This window comes from Triturus cristatus, chromosome 7 (genome assembly GCF_964204655.1).
Source record: "Triturus cristatus chromosome 7, aTriCri1.1, whole genome shotgun sequence".
NCBI lineage: Eukaryota > Metazoa > Chordata > Amphibia > Caudata > Salamandridae > Triturus > Triturus cristatus.
This window is the reverse complement of record NC_140590.1, coordinates 1,283,005,641-1,283,029,443: the sequence shown is the minus strand read 5'-3', so window position 1 is coordinate 1,283,029,443 and position 23,803 is coordinate 1,283,005,641. Positions and strand designations below refer to the sequence as shown.

Below are 23,803 nucleotides of genomic sequence, written 5' to 3'. Positions count from 1 at the left end.
GAGACCCTTCACCTTAACACCCACACACTCCCATTGCAGGCTGCATGTTTTGGTTCAGACCAAATTAAAGAGTCGACATGGCACATATGCCCACCAAGACTGCCTGTGGCATGGGAAAGTCACCCCTCTATCAGGCCTTACCACCCGAAGGCAGGGTGTACCAGATCACAGTTGAGGGCATAACTGCATGAGCAATATAACCCTACAGTGTCTGTGCCATCCACAGGCATTGTAAGTGCAGTGAAACCATTTTGAGTACATGGTTTGGGAGTTTGTCATTACGAACTACACAGTTCCATGATGTCTTTACTGAAAACTGGAAAGTTTGGTACCAAACTTCTCAGAATAATAAGCCCACACTGATGCCAGGGTTGGATTTATTATAAAATTCATTCAGGGAAAATCTTAGAGATGCTCCCTGAAAATGACCAACTTCTATTGTATTGGCTGGCTGGTTCCTGCCAGCCAGCCACCACCAGACATGTTTCTGACCTCATGGGGTGAGAGCCTTTGTGCTACCGAAGGTCAGGAACAAGGCCTGCTTGGTGGAGATGCTTCACACCTCCCTCTGGAAGGAACAGCAACCCTTGACGGTGAGTTTCAAATGCTGTCACCTTGTGATGTGCTGATTTGTTAGCTCCAACTAGTTGAGATGCTCAACCCGCTGTCCGGACCCCACTTTTGGTGGTAGGACAGGTGTGAAAATTAGTAATCAGAGTAGGAGTGTCCTCTTCAGCCTGGCACACCCCTAGGGTCTCCAGGACCTGAGGTTAACCCCTCTCTTAAAATTCTCCCTCTTGAATTGGAGAATTAGGCCCAATAGGAAGAGGGTTGTGCCCCTCTCCCCAAAGGGAGGGAGCACCCAAAGGGTGTGGTCATCCTAAGGGACAGTAGCTGTTTGGCTGCTGCCCCTCGACTTCGGTAACGTTTAAAATGTCATATTTAAGGGCTTCCCTGAACCTTGTTCCTCAGATTCAATGGACCAAAGAAGTAGATGGAATAAAACCGCTGTCGGACCAGGAACGGAATTGCTGCAGACAGAACCCGGCAAGAACCCCAGCCGCCTTTAACCAGCTCAACAACTGGGCCTGCTGTCCTTCCCAAAACCCTGTCAGGCATCCAAGAAACTCCAGAGACATTCCAGCCTTCAACCAATCTACAAGAACCTTCATTTGAGCTAGAGGCTCTAGCACCTGGCGTCCACCGGTAAAAGAACCACAGTAGCTGAGGACCGACACTGGTGTCAACACGACTCACTACTGCTAAAAGAACCGCAAGACCGCAGCGGTAGTGGATGGACACTTGTGTGAATGCGATTCTGCCGTGCAAGAAGAAAGCACCCCTGCTGGATGGCCCCCACAACCTGGAGGGATCCTCTCGGCCCAACGGCCCAAGTTGATCACAGTTCCATTACCGAGAGCCAGTACCCCACCCCCCCCCCCCAAGTGGGCCTGTCGGCCTCTTCCTGCTCGCCTGCTCAACTGCCGCCTCTCTGAGGTAGGCCAACCTTGGCGGAACTTCTCTAACTCGTGAGCATCTCCATTCCCAAGACCGTGACTGCTGGGCTGGTACTGCCTCCGTTCAGCCTACAGTAACTTGCTGAAGATGACTGCGACGGTCCTGGCATTGGTTGCTTACTGACTCCAATTTACCCCTATTGCTCTCCGCCAACTGTGAAAGGAGGACAACATTGCCGGTATCAACCGCCGCGGCATAGATACTGAACTACGCACCTTTTCGGAGATCCCCAGTCTCTACTGACTAGCCTTAGGCTCAGCAAACTCCGCAACGGGCTGCCAAAGTGCTGCTGATGGTGCACTGCCCACTTTAAACTGACCCTTGCCCAGGGCTGGCCTAAAAACTCCCCAAAGACTGGAAAAGTAAGTTGTGTACTTACCTGCTGATGCATAACCCTGTATTCCTTCCTTAGGATTGCATTGCAATTTCTGGATTAGCTACAACTGTCTATCTTGTGCCAGTACTATCTGTTACTATTTCGGATTGACAATAACAAAAGTATTTCCAAGATAATACAATAGTTCTACTGCCTTTTTTAAAGTACTACTTACCTGTAACTGAGTTCAACTTGGTTCCTTAAATAAAAGTAACTAAAGTAATATTTTTGCAAAACACTAGTCTGGAGTTGGTCATTGAGCGCTTGGTCCCATCTTCTATGAGTGTGTACAACAAGTACATTCGCACTACCCTTTGATAAGTTTAACTTCTCAGCACAGCTACCACTAAAATGAGAGTAAGGTGTTATTCACTTTAACCTCTGCCTTTGCATTGGGGACTCACCAGACTCTGTGCACACTATACCTCTTTTTGGTATAGTATATACAGAGCCGGCTTCCTACAAAAACTTAAATAAAAATTAAATGCTGTACACACTTGAATTCAATGGAACCATCTGCATAGTGTTCAATGAGTAGGCAGTTTTTTTCCACAGCTAGACCAAAAGAACGGAGCCCTCTCTTAAGTCTGATTGGCTGGTGCCAAACAATCTGTGTGAAGGTGTGCTTCACAACATTGAAAGTGTGATGGTTAGACTAAGGGATGAGGAATGAGAAGTAGGGATGGAGTACGATGTATGAGAAGTAGGGATGAGACATAGGATGATGTATGAGAAGTAGGGATGATGGATAATTCTTAAAAGGTAGGGATATGAGATAAGGATGATGAGTGATGGATGATGGATGAGAAGTAAGGAAGATGTATGAGAAGTAGGGATGATGGATGAGAAGTAGGGATGATGAATGATGGGTGAGAAGTAGGGATAATGGATGATGCAGGTAAAGTAAGGAAGATGGATGGGAAGTAGAGATGAGAAGTAGGGATGATTGATGACAAGTAGGGAGGAGGTATGATAGATGGGAAGTATGGACTATGGATGAGAAGTAGGGGTGATGGATAAGAAGTTGGGATGGGAAGTAAGAATGATGCAGTAGATGTACTAAGGGTAGTTGACCATTCACTACCCATACTCTTATATGCTGATGATGCGGTTCTGCTGTTCTGCTTGCCCACACACCCATAAGCTTCCTGAAATTGCTTGGTTATTTTTACCGAGTTTATGGAGGGACAGGGTCTTAAAATAAACCAGTCTAAATCCTATACAAAGACATGTGGACCCTGAAACATTAAATTCAGATTTTTTAGCATGGGGGACCACGCCCAGTAATGACAAAGTTTTTAATTATCTGGGGATTACTTTTAGTTCCAACTGAAGCTGGAAGGCACATATTCAAATAAAAACTCAATAAACAGGAAGAAATATAGAAGCCATTTTCCATTTTTCAAGGATACAAAAGCCATTGCCAGAGATGATCACTTTATTTAAAACAGAATGCATCTCAGCTGCTATTTATGGAAACAGAATATGGGCATATTGAAAACAGCTTCATACACAGACTGGCAGTCCCATAAAATGTAGCACATTTCTGCCATGAAGAAGTGAGCCTTTCATTTTTAGAGGACCAAATGAAAGTGGCGCCACTTTTGCTTTGGTTGAAATGTTGGCTAAATCCTGAGACAGGTTTGACAAGACAGTGTATATCTGATTGTTTGTATCTCCAAAACATGTCCAAGATACCATGGTTGACATATATAAAAAAACATGCTTTGATAATGTTGGCCTCCAGGAAATGTTCATTGAATCTTCATTAATTAATGGTCATGCAAAAGACACAGTGAAGTTGCGCTTTCAGGAATTTTATGTCAACGAAAGATTATGTAAGATATTGAATATGAAGACTGTGAAAGCTTATATCCCCATTGTGACAGTTAAAAGCCTTGAACCATACTTGTGCTGGATTGAAAATCCTTTTAATAATTTGATTTTAACTCTTTTTAGATTTAATCTTATACATTTTAAAGTGGCCTTCCCCATTCAATGTACCTGGAACCTCGATTTGCCACCATGTCATTGCAATTATGTATCCAAGCAATGTACATTTCACTTTATCCTGTTTTGTCCCCTGTATGTAAGGCCAGGATCTGTTTTCTTAAAACCGTTAGTGCACCAAGCTGGTTTTAAAAATTATTTGCCCACTATGAAATTTTTACAAAGCTTATCCTCTTACGAGATACGCACTGGTATATTGAATTTTATTAAGGGTGCCTTTGAAAATCAGAAACCGTAATGAACAGCAAACTTTTAAATCAGATCCTTTTAGCTTTATGCACCAGTTTCTATTGCTCTGTTTTTTAAAATTGTAATGAGATGTAGTTTTAAAATATTTGGACATTTTATTGGATTTGTCCTATGAATACACGTATTTTATCAATGTAAACTTTTATGACGTTTTTAAGTGTTGAATAAAGATTTGATTTGATTGGATTGAGAAGTAGGGATGATGGATGAGAAGTATTGATGAGAAGTGGGGATGATGGATGAAAAGTATTGATGAGAAAAAGGGATGATGGTTGAGAAGTATTGATGAGAAACATGGATGAAAAGTAGGGCTGATGGAAGAAAAGTAGGAATGATGGATAAAAAGTAGGGATGAGTAGTGAGTAATGAGGATGTCCTAAAATGGATGCTGTGTGTGTTCTACACATCATGTGCGCTGACTTCTGCCCAAGGCCCAAATCTCTCTCAGACTACAGAACTAGAGTAGTGGGGCATTTCCTTTTCAGGTCCTTTGTGATCAACAAATAATTTGGTTATGAATTGCAGCATTGTACGCTTGCATGCAAACAGGGTGTCATATTAAAAAAAGACTATCTGCATGCCTGACCACACATTAACATCGTTGTCTTTTTGGTGGTGCAGATTTGGCCACAAAGTCAGCAGCAGTTATCAAAGCCTAGAATGGACTATATTTACGGTTAGTGGGTTTTTAAAATAAGCTAATGATTTTTAAAGCAGTAGTAAATATGTTGTTCCAAGGCTTCCCTTCCCACTTCTTCTCAAGGTAAAGGGAAAGATTTAGAAGTATGAGCGACACTTTAATCTATTTCTTGCTTTTTAGCCAACTTCTTCACAGGCACGGTCCTACAGATAAACTACAAACCCCCAAAATGCAAAGTTGCTGTTGGCTAAAAAGCCAGTACCAGCTGATAGTTCCACCCATTAAGGTGGCTTGCCAACCATGCAGGTTGGCAGTTCATCTGCATTGTCATGACCTAGCACTGCTTCACGAGCAGCCAATATTGAGTTTCAGCTTTCTGCAGAACAAGTGGGTTGTACAAGTTCTGACAAATCCTTAGATCTTTATATGAGGACAACATTCATTTTACAGGAGACACAGTTTTCCAATTCCAAAAGATTAGCTAAAAGGTTGGGGGAACACCATTCAATCTTTGTTAATTAAAGTCGTATACTCCCTTGCACGAATATGTCTGTGTTTAGGGAAGGGGAAGAAGAGGCTGCATATAAACCCATTAAGCTGGCTAGTGGATGTGTCTTTTGTGATTGAAACTTTTGATCAGCCTGTCTTTTTAGACAAGAACACTTTGTGATGTGGGACTTGTTGCTCCAATTGGGTGAACTGGCAGTTACCAGCTGAATGTACAGTTGGCCGTCAGATAGGCTGCTTTATTGCACGTGATCCCATTCCTCCTATTAGCATCACTAAAGATAAACATGTTTCTAAGGCTGTACTGTACATTACACCTTTTCTGCTGCAGCTGTTCCCCACTAATCACCAATGTAAATGTAATGAACCATGTGTCAGACTTGTGCTGGCTGGGCCATCCATTCATATCATATGTAAATAACACCGTTTGTCGCCGTGATCTCACTAGGATTGAACATCTGGCTGCGTTAGTTCATTTCATTAGGAGAAGTATTTTTTAAATACTGTAAAAACATTTTCAGAATTAGCAAAAAATTAAAATCTAGAAAACTTTAAATGAGCAATAAGACATAAAAATTATGTATGTGTGTTAAAATAAAAATTTGTGGTTTATTATTTTAGTGTCCCTCGATTTAAAGTCTTAATGTCATATCAAAACTGTAGTCTATTTTGTTTTCGATTTAAGTTGAATTAGAAAAATGCTGTAGGTATCAGAATAAGTAAAATAGAATGCATTTTTCCCACATTACACCTAAAATGGATGACTATATTTACTGATGACCATGATCTTTTTCTCCAGTTTCTGGTGATTAATCTCCCAGTAATATTTTAGCCTGTTTTGCTGTATAACACAATTTCCGTGTCTGCTTCTCAGGATCCAAGACGTGAGGTCCTGAAAGTGCTGCGATTCCTGGAGCGGGAAGTCTCAGATGAAGTTCTGGAGAAAATTTTGCACCACACATCCTTCCAAGAGATGAAGAACAACCCCATGGCAAACTATAGAGCCATACCGAACGCGCTCATGGACCAAAATGTGTCTCCTTTCATGAGAAAAGGTAAGACGATTCAAAGCCCAACCAATCCTCAAAGCAGCAGGGCAAAAAAAAATTTACTGACCCACGGTTACCAGTAAATCTGGGATGTGGGCTTACCGGGCCATTCTGAGGTAGTCAAACCAAAATGATGACTAGCAACAGGAGTTTCTTTGCTTATTCCCACCTGTTTTTCCTCCTTCCTGCACATTCACATGTTTCTAGCAGTTGATAAGTCTATGGGAAAAATGGGATTTGTGGTTTCTTCGAAACCTAGTATTTCCCAATTTCAGCCCATAACTCCTTTTAGCTGGACTATGTGGAACTTTGAACAACACAGAAAGAAATTGTATGTCAGAATATCGTTGTCAATATTGTTTCATGATGTAAATATTGTGCCCTAAATATCGTTTACAAAAATATAGCCCCATTGGAGATAGATAATATTAGAAAATCTAAACTCAATGAGATGATATTTACGATACAATATTTACATCAGCCAATATTCTTGTAGCATACCCAGAAGAATGGCCAAAAAGTGGTTATTCTAGTGAACCCCCATTGTCCTAGAATAACATATGAATATGACTTAATAGCCTCTCCTGTCACCAAGTATATAAGGAAGCCCTGTCAAATAACTTAATTGAACGCATAACTGCAAGTCATGCACCGCTAAGTCCATATGTGTGATGTTCTGGTGCATTAGATGGATGCAAGGCATACAAATCAAAACGGAAAGTAGGCGTGGGCTGTGTTATAGAAGGATTGTGGAATTTTATGTTTATAATATAAAAAGTTCTTGTAGCGGGTGCAAAGGAGGCACGGAGTCAGAGTGTGCAGTTACGGTAGGGTTTATTGGTTGTAACACCTTTTTCCTGTGAGTCCTGGGCCTATAATAGGGAAGGGGGACTTCGGCTTCCTGCTTAAGGGTTGGTCGCTGGTGAGGACTCTTCGCTCGGTATTGGCTCCCGTCCAGGATGTCGGCTTCTTCGGGCCGGTGCGGCTTTCTCCGGTCCCCGGTGTCGGCGTCCCCAAAAGAAAACAAGAAACACCGATGTCAGGCAGGTGTGCTGGGGAACAACTACGGTGAAGGGTCGGGAGTGAGGAATACACACAGTGCTCTTTAGGTCCCTCAAGTGGCGGTGAGGTGAGGGTATGGGAACTGGGAAGTGCGATTACTAAGGTTTCTTTAGCCTCCGTCGTCCCGCCCAACCATAGATACGGTCCCGTACCTGTAGGTGCCACGCTTCTCCGGAAACGTGGCGGGGCGAGTCGTGGGGTCGTAGGCCTCCAGGCTCCGTCGTCCCGGTCTCTGGTCTCTCGTCTTCTTCTCGGTCTCGTCTTTCCTCTACGCACGCTCTCCACTCTTCGTCTGCTCCGTCCGCTCTCTCCACTCCCGGTTGCTGACCTCTTCCTGGTTCGGGACTCCTCCTTTTATCCTCGTCATCCGTGTGGGCGGGGTGCGTGTCCAGCTCAGCCCAATTAAAGAAACACGCGTCCTCTGGTCTGCTCGCATGCAGCGAGCTATCCTCTCTGGCTCGTACTTCTGGTTGCTGGGGACAAAGAGGGGAGAGGAGGGGATTCACACGGACAGTTAGTATAGGTAGGCCATCACCCCCTCTTAGGCCGGGCTCCTCGTGACACACCACCCCCCTTGGATTCTCCCGCTCGGGGAGAGGATGCCTTGATAGGTAGTCCGCACTGTTGTTCTCTATGCCTTTCAGATGGTGTACCGTGAACGAGAAGGGTTGGAGTGTAAGGAACCACCGCAATACCCGGGGATTGTGGGACATGGTCTGGCTCATCCACTGCAGCGGGGCATGATCCGTGAAAAGGGTGAATGGGTGGCCCTCCAAGTAGTATCTAAGCTTATCAACGGCCCACTTTATCGCCAAGCATTCCTTCTCGATCGTGGGGTACTTCACCTCCCTGGGGAACAACTTCCTGCTTATGTAGAGAATGGGGTGTTCTATTCCCTCCACGGATGTCTGAGACAATACCGCCCCTATTCCACAGTCGGAAGCGTCAGTGTGTAATATGAAGGGTCGGGTGTAATCTGGTGAGGCCAGCACGGGGTTGGTGGTTATCACCCTTTTCAAGGTGGAGAACGCGTTCCACATGGCTGGCGTGGGGGAATGAAAGAGCTGGGTGCTTGTCCCTTTCTTAAGGGTATCAGTGAGAGGGGTGGCTATTTCTGAAAACGAGGGTATGAATCTCCTGTAATATCCGACGAGTCCCAAAAACGCTCTCATGTCTTTTTGGTTTGAGGGAAACGGGGTATCTGAAATGGCCCGGACTTTCTCTATTTGGGGTTCGATGACCCCATGGCCCAACACATACCCCAGATATTTCACCTTGTGGAATCCTACTCTCGATTTTTTTGCATTCACCCGTAGGCCCGCTTTCTTTACGGCATGAAGGACTAGGGTTAGGTGGTTGAGGTGGCTCTCCCATGAGGGACTAAAAATGATTATGTCGTCAAGATATGCGGACGTGTAGTCTTGGTGGTCCCGTAGTACCTCGTTCATCAGTCGTTGGAACGTCGCGGGAGCTCCATGTAGGCCGAAGGGCAAGACGTTAAATTCGAACAACCCGCTTGGGGTGGAAAAGGCAGTCTTCTTACGGTCTTCCTCTCTCAGTGGAACTTGCCAGTAGCCCTTCGTCAGGTCTAGCGTGCTGATATATTTGGCTTTTCCGAGGCGCTCGATCAGCTCGTCTATGCGTGGTATCGGATATGTGTCAAAGGAAGAAACTTGATTTAGGGCCCGGAAGTCCATACAGAACCGGGAGCTGCCATCCGGTTTCGGGACCATCACGATAGGTGATGACCATTCGCTACGGGAAGGCCTGATTATCCCCATATGTAGCATTTCCTGGACCTCCTTCTGTATGGCAGGTCGCCGTGCAGCGGGTATCCGATACGGTCGTTTTGCGACGACCACTCCTGGGGTAGTCTCGATGCGATGTTCTATCACTGTGGTTTTCCCGGGGACATCGGAAAACACAGAGGAGAACTGTTCCAATGTGTCGTGTAGGCTCCTTTTCTCGTTTTGTATGAGGTCTTCGCTGATGACCAACTCCTGTAACGTGGACAAGGAGGAGCCGGTTGTCGGTAGGGCTAGATGTATGTCTTGAGGGGGGGGCCCAATCCATTTTTTAAGTAGATTTATGTGATAGAGTTGGGTCTTTCGGGGGGCCATCTGCAATTTGTAGCTGGTCTTGCCTACGGTGGCGATTACTTTGTAGGGTCCCCTCCATTCGGTCTGGAACTTGTGGGTCGCGGATGGTAACAACACCAAGGCCCAGTCGTCCACCTCCATCCTCCTCCATTTCTTCCCTTTGTCATATGCAGTCTTTTGTCGTTGTTGACTCCGTTCCAGATTGATGTAGGCCAAGTCACGTATTTTCCCCAACTTGGTTTTTAGGTCCTGAGTATACTCCAGCAGACCTTGGCTCTCCCCTGCTTCCTTCTCCCAGACCTCCTTTGTCATCTCAAGCAGTGTTCGGGGTTGTCGCCCATACAACATCTCAAACGCAGAACAGCCAAGGCTACTCTGCGTTTGTCCCCTAATGACGTATAAGGCCAGAGGTAGAAGATTGTCCCATTCTTTTCCACTCACAGCCAGCATCTTCTTTATCGTGGCCTTGAGCGTCCCGTTATACCGCTCTACCAGTCCGTCGGTCTGGGGGTGGTAGACCGATGTCTTGATATGCCGTAGGTCCACCAGGCTGCATACCTCTTTTATCAACCGGGACACGAAGGGGGTCCCTTGGTCCGTCAATATCTCCTTCGGGAAGCCCACTCTGGAGAAGAGCTCAATCATTCTCTCCGCTATGGCTCGTGATGTTGGGGCTCTCAAGGGAAAGGCTTCTGGGAAGCGGGTTGCATAATCCACCATAACCAGTGCATACTGGTTCCCTCTTCTGGTTTTGGGCAATGGGCCTATCAGGTCTAGGCCTACCCTCTCGAACGGGGTCCCTATGACGGGAAGGGGTCGTAATGGAACTCCAGGGGGCCTGTGGGTGTTTTTTTTCTGGCAGAGCTCGCATGCCCTGCAGTGTTGTTTGATGTCTGCGTAAATGCCTGGCCAGTAGAAATGTCGCAGGACGTTTTGTGTCGTTTTTTCCGTACCAATGTGGCCAGCGAGGAGATGAGAATGAGAATAGAACAGGATTTGTTCCCTAAAGGAGAGCGGCACTAACAGCTGTAAGGGCTCCTCCTTTTTCCCCTGGCGATACAGCAAGTCATTGTGTATAAGGAAACGGGGAAAGACTGGAGAGGCGTCTCCCTGGGTGTGGTGAGCCTGTTCCCAGGCATTATATAGGGAGCGATCGTTGGCCTGTGCGAACTTGAAGTTCCTATCCCCTGCCCATGGCTCTGGTGTGATGTATGCTGGACGGGACGTCTCTACTCTCGCCTTGTCCTCGTGGGGGGGGGTTTGTATATGTGTGGAACGTGTGAACAGGTCCAGGAAGTTGGGATTGTCCGTTCCTATGATCAGTTCCTCTGGTAGCGTGTCTAGTACCCCTACCTTCACGTGGTGTTGTCCACCCTCCGGGGTTTCTAGGGAGACGTGAGCTACCGGATAGGGCTTCGTGTCCCCGTGTACACATTTAATGCAAACCCGTGTTTGGGGAACCACTTGTCGGGCTTCTATGAACACCCCTCTTATCACGGACTGTCTACACCCAGAGTCTAGTAGGGCCCGGACCGGTCTCCCATTCACCCTTACACTCACGTAGAAGGAACTGCCCAGCTCCGCTGTGTAGAGAACCGGTTTGGGGACGTATCCCACTTCCATGGGTTCTTCCAAGGGCCTCCGGTGGGGACACAATCGGGCAATGTGTCCCCATGCTCCGCACTCAAAGCATTGAGGTCCCTTGAAGGGGATGGGCTCAGCTCTCACGGGTTTATGCGGATAGGCTTCCCCTGTCGGTCGGGTTTTCCTTTCTCCTTTATGCGGCATGAGCCGGGAGAGTTTCTCATAGTCCCCAGGGTTTGTGCGAGGTTGCGCTCTGGCATAGGAAGAGGCCATTTCAATGGCTTGTGCGGTGGTCAAGTGAGAGTGTTGCCGTAACCATTTCTGGGTGGCGAATGGTACGGACTCCAGGAACTGTTCTAAATAGATCTTGTCCATTATCTCGTCTTTTGTGCTGGAGGCCGGGGTCAGCCACTTGTCTGCAGCCAGTTTGAGGCGTAGAAATAGCGTTTTGGGATTCTCCCCCATGGCGCCTCTCTCCTTCCGGAAACGTACCCGATATGCCTCCGCATCCATCCCCAGATGATCTAGGATCACCGTTTTAATGGTGGCATAGGGTACATTGCCAGTCGCATTGGCAACCTGATAGGCTGCCTGAGCCTCGCTCGTCAGCAACGGAGCCAGAAAGAAAGGCCATTTCTCCACAGGCCACCCACATGCTAACGCGGCCCTTTCGAAATTCAGCAGAAAGGCATCAGGGTCCTCGCCTGCCACATACTTCTGCAACGAGATCCCGGAGGGTCCGGGGTTAACGGGACGAGGGGGTGGAGGGTTGTCTGAACTCGGGTCCCTGAACGTCGTCCGTAGGCCTTTGAGGTGGGCGGTCAACGTTGATTTTAAGGAATCCCGGTCCGCTTGAGCGGCGTGCAGCTGTTGCTCTACGGCCCATCCCAGCTGTTCCTGCCCCTTGACCAAATGTTGAATTAGTTCGTCCATCTTTGCCGTACAGATGGGTGCTCCTATGCCCGCATTCTCCACCACTTGTAGCGGGTGCAAAGGAGGCACGGAGTCAGAGTGTGCAGTTACGGTAGGGTTTATTGGTTGTAACACCTTTTTCCTGTGAGTCCTGGGCCTATAATAGGGAAGGGGGACTTCGGCTTCCTGCTTAAGGGTTGGTCGCTGGTGAGGACTCTTCGCTCGGTATCGGCTCCCGTCCAGGATGTCGGCTTCTTCGGGCCGGTGCGGCTTTCTCCGGTCCCCGGTGTCGGCGTCCCCAAAAGAAAACAAGAAACACCGATGTCAGGCAGGTGTGCTGGGGAACAACTACGGTGAAGGGTCGGGAGTGAGGAATACACACAGTGCTCTTTAGGTCCCTCAAGTGGCGGTGAGGTGAGGGTATGGGAACTGGGAAGTGCGATTACTAAGGTTTCTTTAGCCTCCGTCGTCCCGCCCAACCATAGATACGGTCCCGTACCTGTAGGTGCCACGCTTCTCCGGAAACGTGGCGGGGCGAGTCGTGGGGTCGTAGGCCTCCAGGCTCCGTCGTCCCGGTCTCTGGTCTCTCGTCTTCTTCTCGGTCTCGTCTTTCCTCTACGCACGCTCTCCACTCTTCGTCTGCTCCGTCCGCTCTCTCCACTCCCGGTTGCTGACCTCTTCCTGGTTCGGGACTCCTCCTTTTATCCTCGTCATCCGTGTGGGCGGGGTGCGTGTCCAGCTCAGCCCAATTAAAGAAACACGCGTCCTCTGGTCTGCTCGCATGCAGCGAGCTATCCTCTCTGGCTCGTACTTCTGGTTGCTGGGGACAAAGAGGGGAGAGGAGGGGATTCACACGGACAGTTAGTATAGGTAGGCCATCACCCCCTCTTAGGCCGGGCTCCTCGTGACAGTTCTCTAGGTATGTCCCGTGGAGAACTGCTCCTGCTTATGGAGTGCATCTAAAACACCACAACACTTATGGGGAGTTTATGGTCCCTCTTAGAGGATGATTGGACTGGCCTATAAGAGGATCCGGCAGTGCCTTAAGGGCTGGTCTAACAAGTCAGGTTGTGGACAGTTTATTTTACTTTGCTGTTCTTGGGCCTGGTTTATGGGCTGGTGGGCTGGTATTCACTGTTAACTTCCCTGATATTACCACAAGTATTGCCTGTTGCAATCTCGATGTAGTATCTTGCAAATGCATTCATGCTTCTCTCAAGTTTCTGTGCCCTTAGCTGCTCAGCCAGTGTGAATGTGCTGCATGGAATGTTGGAGTGGTGATGATGAATGGAATGTTTGGGTGCCTGTGAGGTGAAGTGTGACAGTTGGAGTATGGGCCGAGCATCAAACAGACTGCTCCTGGTGGGGCTGCTGTTCATGGATTTGCCAACTTGCAACTGAGACGGAATAAAGAAGTTAAAGCAACACTTCCGCTACCTGATCTTCATTACCACACTCAAATGCATGCAGTCTCCCATACCTAGTAAAACACCTGTGCAACGCATCTGTACAAGTCCTGAACTGCCCAGACATGCAAACGTGAGACATTCTTTTATCTATCTGATTCCCTGATAGGTGTCACTTTTATTTTGGTGACAGAGGCTAGTTTCTGTCCTAGTCCTACCCTGTCTTAGAGCAATGCAAAAGTACTGCAAAAGAATTTGGAACAGGGCGTACTAAGTGACATTGTATATTGTCCATTGACTCTGTCTTTCCACACAGGGATTTCCGGGGACTGGAAGAACATGTTCACGGTGGCCCAGAATGAGACGTTTGATGAAGATTATGAAATGAAAATGGCAGGGAGCACGCTGCGATTCCGGACAGCGATATGAGGGCCACATGCAGCACTCCCCCCAACATTGATACAGGGACTTGTAATATTTTTAGCTTAAATCCGAAAGAAGAATAAATCATTTCTCCAACGATTAAATGGCTAATCTCCCTCCTAGTTACTACTGTTTACCTCTTATACATTTCTTTCTTTCAGGTCTTTATCAATATTATGGCAATATTATGGCAAATGAGATGTTCTTCTCACATAAGAAAACCATTTGTAGATATATTTCATTTTTGAGTTGAAGTTGCCAGGTATCCGATTTACTGCAGTAGAATATTACCAAACAGTAATATTTTGATTTCCTTTTTACATGTGCCCTGACAGTGCAGTTGTCTACCTTATTTTCTGTTATAAATGTTTTAAATATACATAGAGTAGGTTTTGGCTTTACCCAACGGAGTATTTCCCTCCTACCTCATCATGTTGGAGTTCTTGCTTTGCAATGCATGAGGGACTATTGTTTCACTGCAAAATCACTCCGAATCATCACACATTACATTGTTTAGTTCATAGATGTACTGTGTACAGAAAACAATTGTTTTTGTTTTTGTTATGTTTTTTCAGTGCTGCACGCGTTTTAAATGAATTAGTGAGGACTCAAAATGCAAGCTAGAACAATTGCTAATGCTTGTTATTCTTTATTTCTTCATAACTACTGCCTGCTTGTACACTTCCAAATATTGTTTATTTAAAACAAAACTCCTGAAAATATTCATTAAAGACTACAGTACATGGCAACTTAAGTTACATGGCCAAGCATAGTACATAAAAGCCATTCACAGAGGTGCATAAAGAAGAGTGTTCCCGGTGTAAGCCAAATATTTGCTTGTGTGCCATATGTGCAGTGGCATAACGCGAAATGGTGGGGCCCACCTGCAGAATGTAAGAAGGGGCCTCCTCAGTGCCCCATAACACGCAGATGTTTATTGGCCAAGGGCTGAGCGTGGGACTCATGACGGCCCCCACCCACGGAAAGGTTGCTCCCCCCAGAGCTGCATGCAAGGTCCTTTATTACACCCCTCCATATGTGCCCTCTGGTGCAGACCGAGCCTGTCTCTGTGTTTCCTGCCAAGAATAAGAACTTACGGTACCCAAATATTATGAGGGGGTCCACTTGTCATAGGCCAGCATGCCATATCGGGAACGTCTGCGCCATGAGGGAATCTTCAATACAAATAGGGGCATACCATAGCACAAGATTGTGTGACTATCAAAACTAGAAAATAACCAGTGTTTCTATAAGAAAAATACGAGACGCAGTTGCTTGTTACAACAGGGTACTAAAACATACCTAGGGACAGATGATTTCTTTCTGCAAGACTTGGACATTTTTCTAAAATTTTTTGGTCGCCTATGCAAATACTGATTAAAGCCTTGAAAAAGTTTTAAGAAACGAAACATGTGTCGGCTGCCAGTTCAACGCATGGATTGTCACATCAAGCTGTTTAATCCTGACTATGTTGCTACTGCTTTTTAACTTTGTAACTTCAGACTTTGTTATATACTCATATTAAATGGATTCAGCAAGAATTATACTGACTGATGTCCTGCTGGTATTTGGATTGACTTGGCTAAACAACTTTATGAATCAATAGAAAACTGAATAAGAGTGCCGAGGTTTATATTTTTGCTTCCATAGGCCAGCATATGTTTTTGGCTAAACAAGAATGTAGTCGGACATATTTATTCTTGAGGTCTATGAACTTTGAGAACAGAGTGTGGGGAGAGCGGAATAGTGTTGTGTGTGGGTTCGTTTATAGTTCCCCTGGTCGACTCCCTTATTGTGGTTGGGTTCGAACAACTTCAACCAGAACCTGGGAGAGAAATGTGATCAGAAAGAGTGAGAGAAGATGAGTGATTATGAGGGAATGCAGCTGCCAATCAAACAGTGCAAACAAAGGACACTAACATTAATTTGTTTTGCAAATGTACTGGTTCTTACGTGATCTAAATAGTTGTACTGCTGAAAATCGAGCCCAAGAATATTGACATACAAGAATATCCTGGCCAGAATATCGAGGAACAAAGTATAAAATCTAAGTGCATACGGGAAATTATACATGTATTTTTACTAACCTCAAAGCAGCATGCCTCGATATCTTGGATTCGATATTCAGTGTGCTCACCGTTCTAAATGACACAATATTGCACCTTTCTCAAAACATTTTTTTCTGCCAAACCCCTCAACTAGAAGTGTTTTTATAAATAATTTTTCCGAATCCATTGGTACTGTACACTTGTGTACATCTTCATGGAAGCCATGGTTCAGCATATCCTCAAAGCTTTCAGGGCCTTATTTATGAAAACTGTTGCATCGCTGCGTGAAAATAATGATGCAACAGTTTTCACTGCACCCTCCTTGCGACATGATAGATGCATAATATTTCCTGTATGAGGCATCATGAACCAAGAAGTCACTGTTACGTCAGTTTTCCTGACGTATCTGTAGGCACAGTAATGATGCATTGCTGGAGTGTGTCACAAATGTGACGCAACTCCAGCAATATGGCCTTTCACATGGGGCAAGCCCCATGTGAAAGGCCCTGTGTCAGTCTTACGCCTGCTGTGAGGCAGGGGTAAGATTTTGACACAGTGACGTCCTAGAAGTGGGGCAGTGAAATCTGATAGATTTCACTGCGCCACTTCTACGTGACTTTTTAGGTGGAAATGCCCACCCTGCATACATTATACCTGACGCAGGTATAATGTAGTGCAGGGCTTTACAAAGTGACACATCTGCTTAGATGCGTCACTTTGTAAATAGGGCGCAACATGGTGCATTTTTTACGCTGATGGTGCGTCACAAAAAGTGATGCAACGACGGTGCAAAAGTATCACAAGGCCTCATAATTAAGGCCCTCAGTTTTGTAGTTGTGTGTGTTTGTGTGGGTGTGCGTGTGTGTGTGTGTTTACACTTGAATGTAGCAAGAACAACAAAGCAAATTGAAATAGAGATACTATCTTGCTGGAATGGCTACCATGGCTTATAGAAGGGGACTTCAACTGTTTCTTAGACACCCCTCTTGGCTGCTCCTTTCCCCCATATCGCGAAAACCCGCCACTTACACTGCACAAGCATTACACACTTGGCTCCAACACTGGTACTTAACTGACATCAGGTGGTACCGCAACCCAGACACGAAGGTGCCCCTCACCAATTAAATGTCAGCATTGATAGAATCATTAGCTCACTCTCTTTACTCCCAACAATATCCAACACAGACTATTTGGGTCAAACCCACTCAGACCACAACTCTCAAACTCTACAATTTGCTTGAGACATATACCCCTCTCCCATCCTTAGCTGGTGCCTACAACATTCACTTCGAGAAGACTCACTCTTTTGTGATTCCCTTGATGCCGCGACCACCGAATACGTCAACAATAACAGCGACACACCCTCCACTAAATTGATAGAATGGGATGCTTTTAAGGTTACAATATGGGGACAAAGTCTTGGGACACAATAGTCCATACGTCAAACACTTGACAGAGGCATATTAAACACTTGAATTCCTAACTCTCAAAAACAAAGTCATCCAAAATTCCAGTGGCATGTCCTGACTAACAGAAGCCAGACTGGAACACTCCTCCCTGCTGTAAAGACTGCGCTGCCTTGGGTGCATAAAAGGAGAATGCCTGTTGCCTTGTTTTTCCCTTTTTTCCATGTATATGTCCCCTGCTTGTGATTCTTGTGTGTGGGTGGGCTAAGCGCCCCCAGAAGTGCTTCTCTTGTCCGCCCTATAGCCATGAGTGCTAATTGTAATGGCTTTGCAGATGATGCAGATGGTTTTGAAGATGGTGTCAGCTCAGCTGGCAAGGAGTCAAACCCCATTCTAGGACCTTGAGAAAGACAAGGGCTACTGAACTCCAACCATGGTGGTTGAGGTCTCTTGCCGCAGGTGTCCTGGGGGCTGTCCTACCATGTAAATGTGTTGTACTTGTATAGCGCACTGTGACCCTAGGGTGTCCTGGCGCTGTACTCATACCGCTGGGAACCCTTCCTGGCTTTTCCCTGTGAAATGTCCACTCCTGGGCACCCCCAAGGTGAAGCCAGGCATCCCAGCGCTGTTGGGGCCGTTGTGGAGATTAAGCAAGCTATTGCCCAGAGTTGCAGAGTGGGACCCATGATTAGAGTAGGCACCAAGGCGAGAATTAACAGGTCCGAGGAAATTGAGAACAAGACCCACCGAGGCGGGAATTGAACCCTGGTCCCGGGCCAGACCTCTGCATCAGGGTCTGCCACTCTAACCATTGAGCCACACTTCTCCATGACTTTGCAAATTGGCCTAAGTGCAACCCTTTCCACACCTGACTTTCAGGGTAGTGAGGATGAGATGTCACAAACTTCTCATGGAGGTAGTGTGGGGAGCAAGACCTCAGAACTCAACTATCAACCAATTGACACAATGAGGTATTGTACAGCCCAGTGCTTGTCTTTATGTTAAGGAAAGTGCTATTAATATCACATCACAACTAAATACTGCACTATTTAATGAATAAAACATGCAGGATTGCAGATTTCCGAATTTGATCATAATGTGCTTCAACCTCTTCCATTCCAATGAGCCTTCTCTTTTCCCTCCAGGGCCAAGAGTAAAACTGTTATCATCACACACTTTCTATAGGTTTGGGTGCAGTTAGCTCAAATGCTTTCAATGGTTTCAATAGGCATCTAGGTTTACCAACAGTTTAATATTTTTTTTATTACCAAAATAATAGTCTCATGCAGGTGTGATGGATTGGCCAGTCCGTCTTCGTGTTTCACGTTCTCTGTCAGGCTGAGCCCCACAGTTTAGCTGTAAGAATGTTCTCCACAATCTTTTTTGTAGGTAGCTACACTATCTCCTCTTTGCAGCTTGGAATCTGTGGTAAATAATTTAATTACCGGGACTTAATTTGATGCGGAAAATCTATAACAATAGCTCAGTAAAATAAGAGGCAGAATCCGTGGTATTAGAGGTTCGGAACGGGCTTTATTCCATAATCAATTTAAATCGATGAGCTCCAGATTCCATCACCACGAAGATTCAGGAAGTGAAGACTGTACTTTATTGATAGGTAATCATTTTTATACAATAGGCATTACAGTGAAACAAATGGAGGAGGCGTAACAATTGATAGTAAAGATAAAACATACATGCGTAGCTAGAGTGGGTGTAACTGGGCGTAACTAAAGAACGTCATCAGGTATGATGTCATAATAGGGTGGTTCCATGAAAGAATTTCGCAATGTCAGCAGAAATACTTGGCAGAAATGCGCGCGCAGCAGCATGACGTGTGATTGACGTGCAACTAGGGGGTGAAGGGGACTTGACATTTAGCTCTACATGTGGCGACAGAAGTCTGGAGGGTCAAGTCAACCTAATCCCAAATCATATCTAACATCCTATGTTTAGAGAACTATGTTATCCAAAAGAGAGGTCTCTTAGAGTAGAATCTTATTCTATACTGACTATACTGACTGTTAGTGCGTGTACAAGCGTCTAAGTGTCTACACTAGATGCGAGGGCAGGAATCTTCCATAGTAACAGGGCTATGAATTACTTGCAAAAAGACAGAGAAACCGGGCCTTTTGCTCGGTAGCTGGAAGAATGTTTACTTAAACTACTAGACAGGAATGCATTGGGTAGGGAGCGGAGCAGATAATTTCGAAGGTGAAATACAGTTTTTGGCAGGCAACAGGCTGATGTCAGGCACCGTTAGCTGCGCAGAGAGTAGGACAAAGTTCATGGGTACAGATGCGAGCTCAAACTGGAGCTTTCAGAGGCAGAAGGCAGAAAAAGGCTTGATGGCAGAATCAGGGCCTACTTGCCTGGACTGTAAAATGGCATAAGTGAACCATATAAAGGCGGTGGCCTTTCATACTTAGGAATGGAATATCTAGCCCATTCATGGCGGATCTGAAAGAGGACATGTTGGCGGTGGACGCACATGTGTTTGCGTCTTCATAACTGGAACTGGAGGGAACATACATGTACTTGTGATTTATACATGAAACCGTTGGGGTCCAAGATAGGGGACATAACTGACCAGAAAAATCCATATTTCCACATTCCCTACTTGCCCGTCAAGAGATATCAATCTTCATTAATCCATCGATCTGTTCATATAGCATCATTTGTTCTTCTTTCTTCTTCCGTGATGAATGAAATCTTGGTGGTGGAATACACGATGTGGCACACAGACCACAGATCGCTGGTCCACATTGTAGGCATAGACAGCAACTGAATAGTATGAGAAAGCCAATACCTAGGAAGGATAGGACCTTCCATCCAAAGGTAGATAATACACTCTAAAACCAACCGGACCAAGTCCAGGTGCCTGGATTCTGGTGTATCTGGCTTACAATCTTATGAAGGCGAGTTATGGCTTTATATACAGATGGCGAATTTTCTGGTATGAAAATGCAACAACTTGATCCGATGACCCTACAAGCTCCGCCCCTATCGGCCAGGATGACGTCAAGGACAAGACGATTTTGAAGCACAACAATCCGCATAGCGGACTGCTCTTCTGTTAAATTGCCTAAGGCGGAAATAGTTTCGTTCACTACTGCTTCAAGGGTTCTGGTTAATCTACGTATCAGCTTACTATTGGTAACTGTACCTATATAGGGAAAGAGACCTTTATTGAAATCTGTGTATTTTTCCCATGCTGTCTCAGTGTAATCGACTATTGGGAGATCTCTCCTTTCTCTATTGTGTACTAAATGAGTATTTCTGTGATAATCAGGAGGAGCTAGGAAAACAGGTGGCAAAAGGAATCCAATATAGCAGGTACCATCCCAATCTAGAGGCAAACGTATATATGCAGTCTGACCACACACAAAGTAGGAATGGCGAGAAGCTCTAAATGTAGACTTGCCTTGATCACTAAATTCTATTACAGTGGTGCATCTACTATGGCCCATATGTATGGAACCATTCTTTCTTACACATAATTCACCTTTAACTGGAAATACTGACATGGCGGGCAAAATTGGAGTAGCTTCGGATTCGACATTCAAGAACATGAGATTGAGCGTAAAATTACCTAATCCATATACTTCATTTTCTAGATCAGTTCCTGTTCTTTTGGGAAGTCCCTCCTTGTTGGGGTGGCAGACTTTGAGTAAAACTAAGTTCAGATTTCCCCATACCCAGTTATTCTGGTAAATTGCAGAATTCGAATCTAGGGAATTAATTAAACTAAACCATGCTCCACAGGAGCCGTTGTGTGTGAACGGGTATGGGAAGAGAGGTAGAATTCCTTTATAGTTCTGATAGGGAGGGAGTCGGCCACATATCCAACAATTTGTAGCATTGCTAACCTGATGGGAATGATGTAACATACTAATAAAAGTGTTATTGCGCAGCGCAAATCTATAAGACAATTCATGCGGAGGTAATTCACTAAAAGAATGTTCAGCAGTAACATTATAAACATGTCTAGAAATAGGATAATATGTGTGCAACAATATACTTGCAGTAATTATTAAAAGACTTAGGAAAAACAAAATTAATAACGTCACTGTGCAATGACTACGCAGTGATTTACAGTACGCATGTCGTTTCAACTTTATCCTTCTGTTTCTTTCTCTGTACAGGTCTAAGGGATACATGTCAGAGACAAATTCGACCGATTCACCTTGGAGAGGACTTAAACAATCAAATTGCCTGACTTGTTAGACCTAAGTTTTAGTTTGTATTGTTCATGGTTATTCAATTCAACCAAAGGAAGTTTAGAGTCACTCGGGTAAGACACGCAAGGTGTGTCGTTTACGTCTGACGGTAGTCCATGAAATTTCTTGATATGACTTGAATGTATCCAGCCTTTTCGTCCTTCGATCTTTACGGCTGTCCTCGTCGTTAGCAGTACGAGCTGAGGCGACTTCCACCTAGGATCCAGCTGAGACTTCCGATCAAAGTTCCTCACTAAAACTAAATCCCCTGGAATTACGTCATGGGGTTTCACCTCGGTGTTGTCGGGAAAGGCTGCAGCTACCTGTGAACGACAAGATTGTAGTGCAGACATCAAGGAAGCCAAGTAATCTGTCATCATATTACAGTCAACATCAGTTATTTTTCGTGGTATAGGCGTCCCCCACATATTTGGTGGTCTACCAAAGATCAGTTCATAAGGGGATAGCCCTGTTCGAGAGTGTGCTACCATTCTCATGTAAAAAAGTGCAACGGGTAAGGCTACTACCCAATCGACACCTTTCTCTCTACATATTTTGGACAATCTAATTTTCAGAGTTTGATTATGTCGTTCCACGAGACCTGCTGCCTCGGGGTGTCGGACACAGTGGAATCTCCACTGATAGCCTAACAAAAGTGAAACGTGTTTCATTAGTTCGGAGGAGAACGGTTGGCCGTTATCTGAGTAGACAGCACGTGGTAAACCGTATCGTGGGAAAAATTCTCGAACCAACTGTTTGGCAGTAGTCGGGGCAGTGTAATCTGAAACCGGGTATGCCTCTGTCCAACGGGAAAGAGCACAAACAACTACGAGAACATATTTGAATCCTCGACATCGTTCCATCTGGATATAATCCATCTGGAGGACTTCAAAAGGGTGATCAGGAGGCTGAAATCCACCCTGTTCTACGGGAATGCTTTTACCTGGGTTAAACTGACAACAGATCATACAGGTACGGACTTTTTGTTTAGCTGCTGCTCGTAAATGTTTGTTGAACCAAATGTGTTGAATGCTGTCTAGCATAGCTTTTTCTCCTAGGTGCGCTGGACTATGTACAGTGTTAATGATAACTTGGACCATTGAATCAGGAAGGAACCACACAGATTTTTCCTTCGTCATCCATCCTTGATCCGTTTAGGTCCCTCCTAATTCAGTCCATTTCTTTATTTCTTCTGGTGTAGCATGTGTCTGTATGTCAATTACGTCAAGAGCGGGATCCTTAACCATCATGCAATGTGTGGGTGTCGGAACTATTGTCTTTGTCATGTCAGACGTGTGGGTTTGAGCAGTCTGTTTAGCTGTTCTGTCAGCTAAATCATTGCCTTGGGAAATGATATCAGTAACTTTCGTATGAGCTTTACATTTCATAATTGATATTGCAGTAGGTAGATGTATTGCATCTAGTAAGGCATGAATAAGGGGTCCGTGCTGAATGTGGGCACCGTGAAAAGTTAAATAACCTCTCTCTCGTCACAGCACGCCGAAGTCATGTACAACTCCGAATGCATAACGTGAATCAGTATATATGTTGACTTTCTTATTCGTAGCTTGAATACAGGCTTGTGTCAGAGCGATGAGCTCTGCTGCTTGAGCGGACAAGGTATTAATACGATTTGTTTCAATGACTTCAGTGTCTGTTGTGACTGCATACGCGGCCACTAACTCTCCTGTGCTTGTTCTCATACATGAACCATCTACATACAACGTCAGGTCTGGATCTGACAATGGGACGTCTGTCAAGTCTTGTCTAGGTTTCGTCGTGATAGTGATAACTTCAATACAATCATGTGCAAGTGGGTCTGTTCCGTTTACTGGTAACAGTGTGGCAGGATTCAATGTACTACAACGTCTGATTTCTATATGTGGCTGAAACAATGTTAATTCGTAACCAGTAAGTCGTGCTATAGTCAAGTGTTGTGTCTGTGTGCGGTTCAAGAGAACCTCTACTGCATGTGGTACTTGTACTGTCAATTGGTGTCCTAACACTATGGCATCGCTTTGTCTAATTGCTAAAGCTGTTGCTGCCACTGATTTCAGGCACGCAGGCAAAGCCTGGGCTACGGGATCTAATGTACTAGAAAAATAAGCACACGGTTTGTGTGATCCTGCTTGTTCCTGTGTGAGTACTGACAAAGCAGTACCTTCGCGTTCTGTAACAAAGAGTGTAAAATGTTTATAGTAACATGGTGTTGCTAAAACGGGTGCTTGGCATAAAGCTTTCTTTAGGCTTTCAAAAGCTTGTGTATGTTCCTGTGTCCAAGGGAGGACAGTCGA

The 23,803-nt window shown here is 45.3% G+C and overlaps 1 protein-coding gene across 1 annotated transcript in view; it reads left to right on the top strand.

The window, feature by feature from the left end:
• Positions 1-15,376, top strand: part of LOC146811884 (sulfotransferase 1 family member D1-like) — a 57,005-nt gene extending 41,629 nt beyond the window's left edge. The window contains exons 7-8 of the mRNA XM_085618848.1: positions 6,175-6,355; positions 13,729-15,376. Coding sequence (XP_085474974.1) covers positions 6,175-6,355; positions 13,729-13,841 — 294 coding nt within the window. The 3' untranslated portion in view covers positions 13,842-15,376. The remainder of the gene's footprint in view (positions 1-6,174; positions 6,356-13,728) is intronic.
• Positions 15,377-23,803: the final 8,427 nt, after the last annotated feature.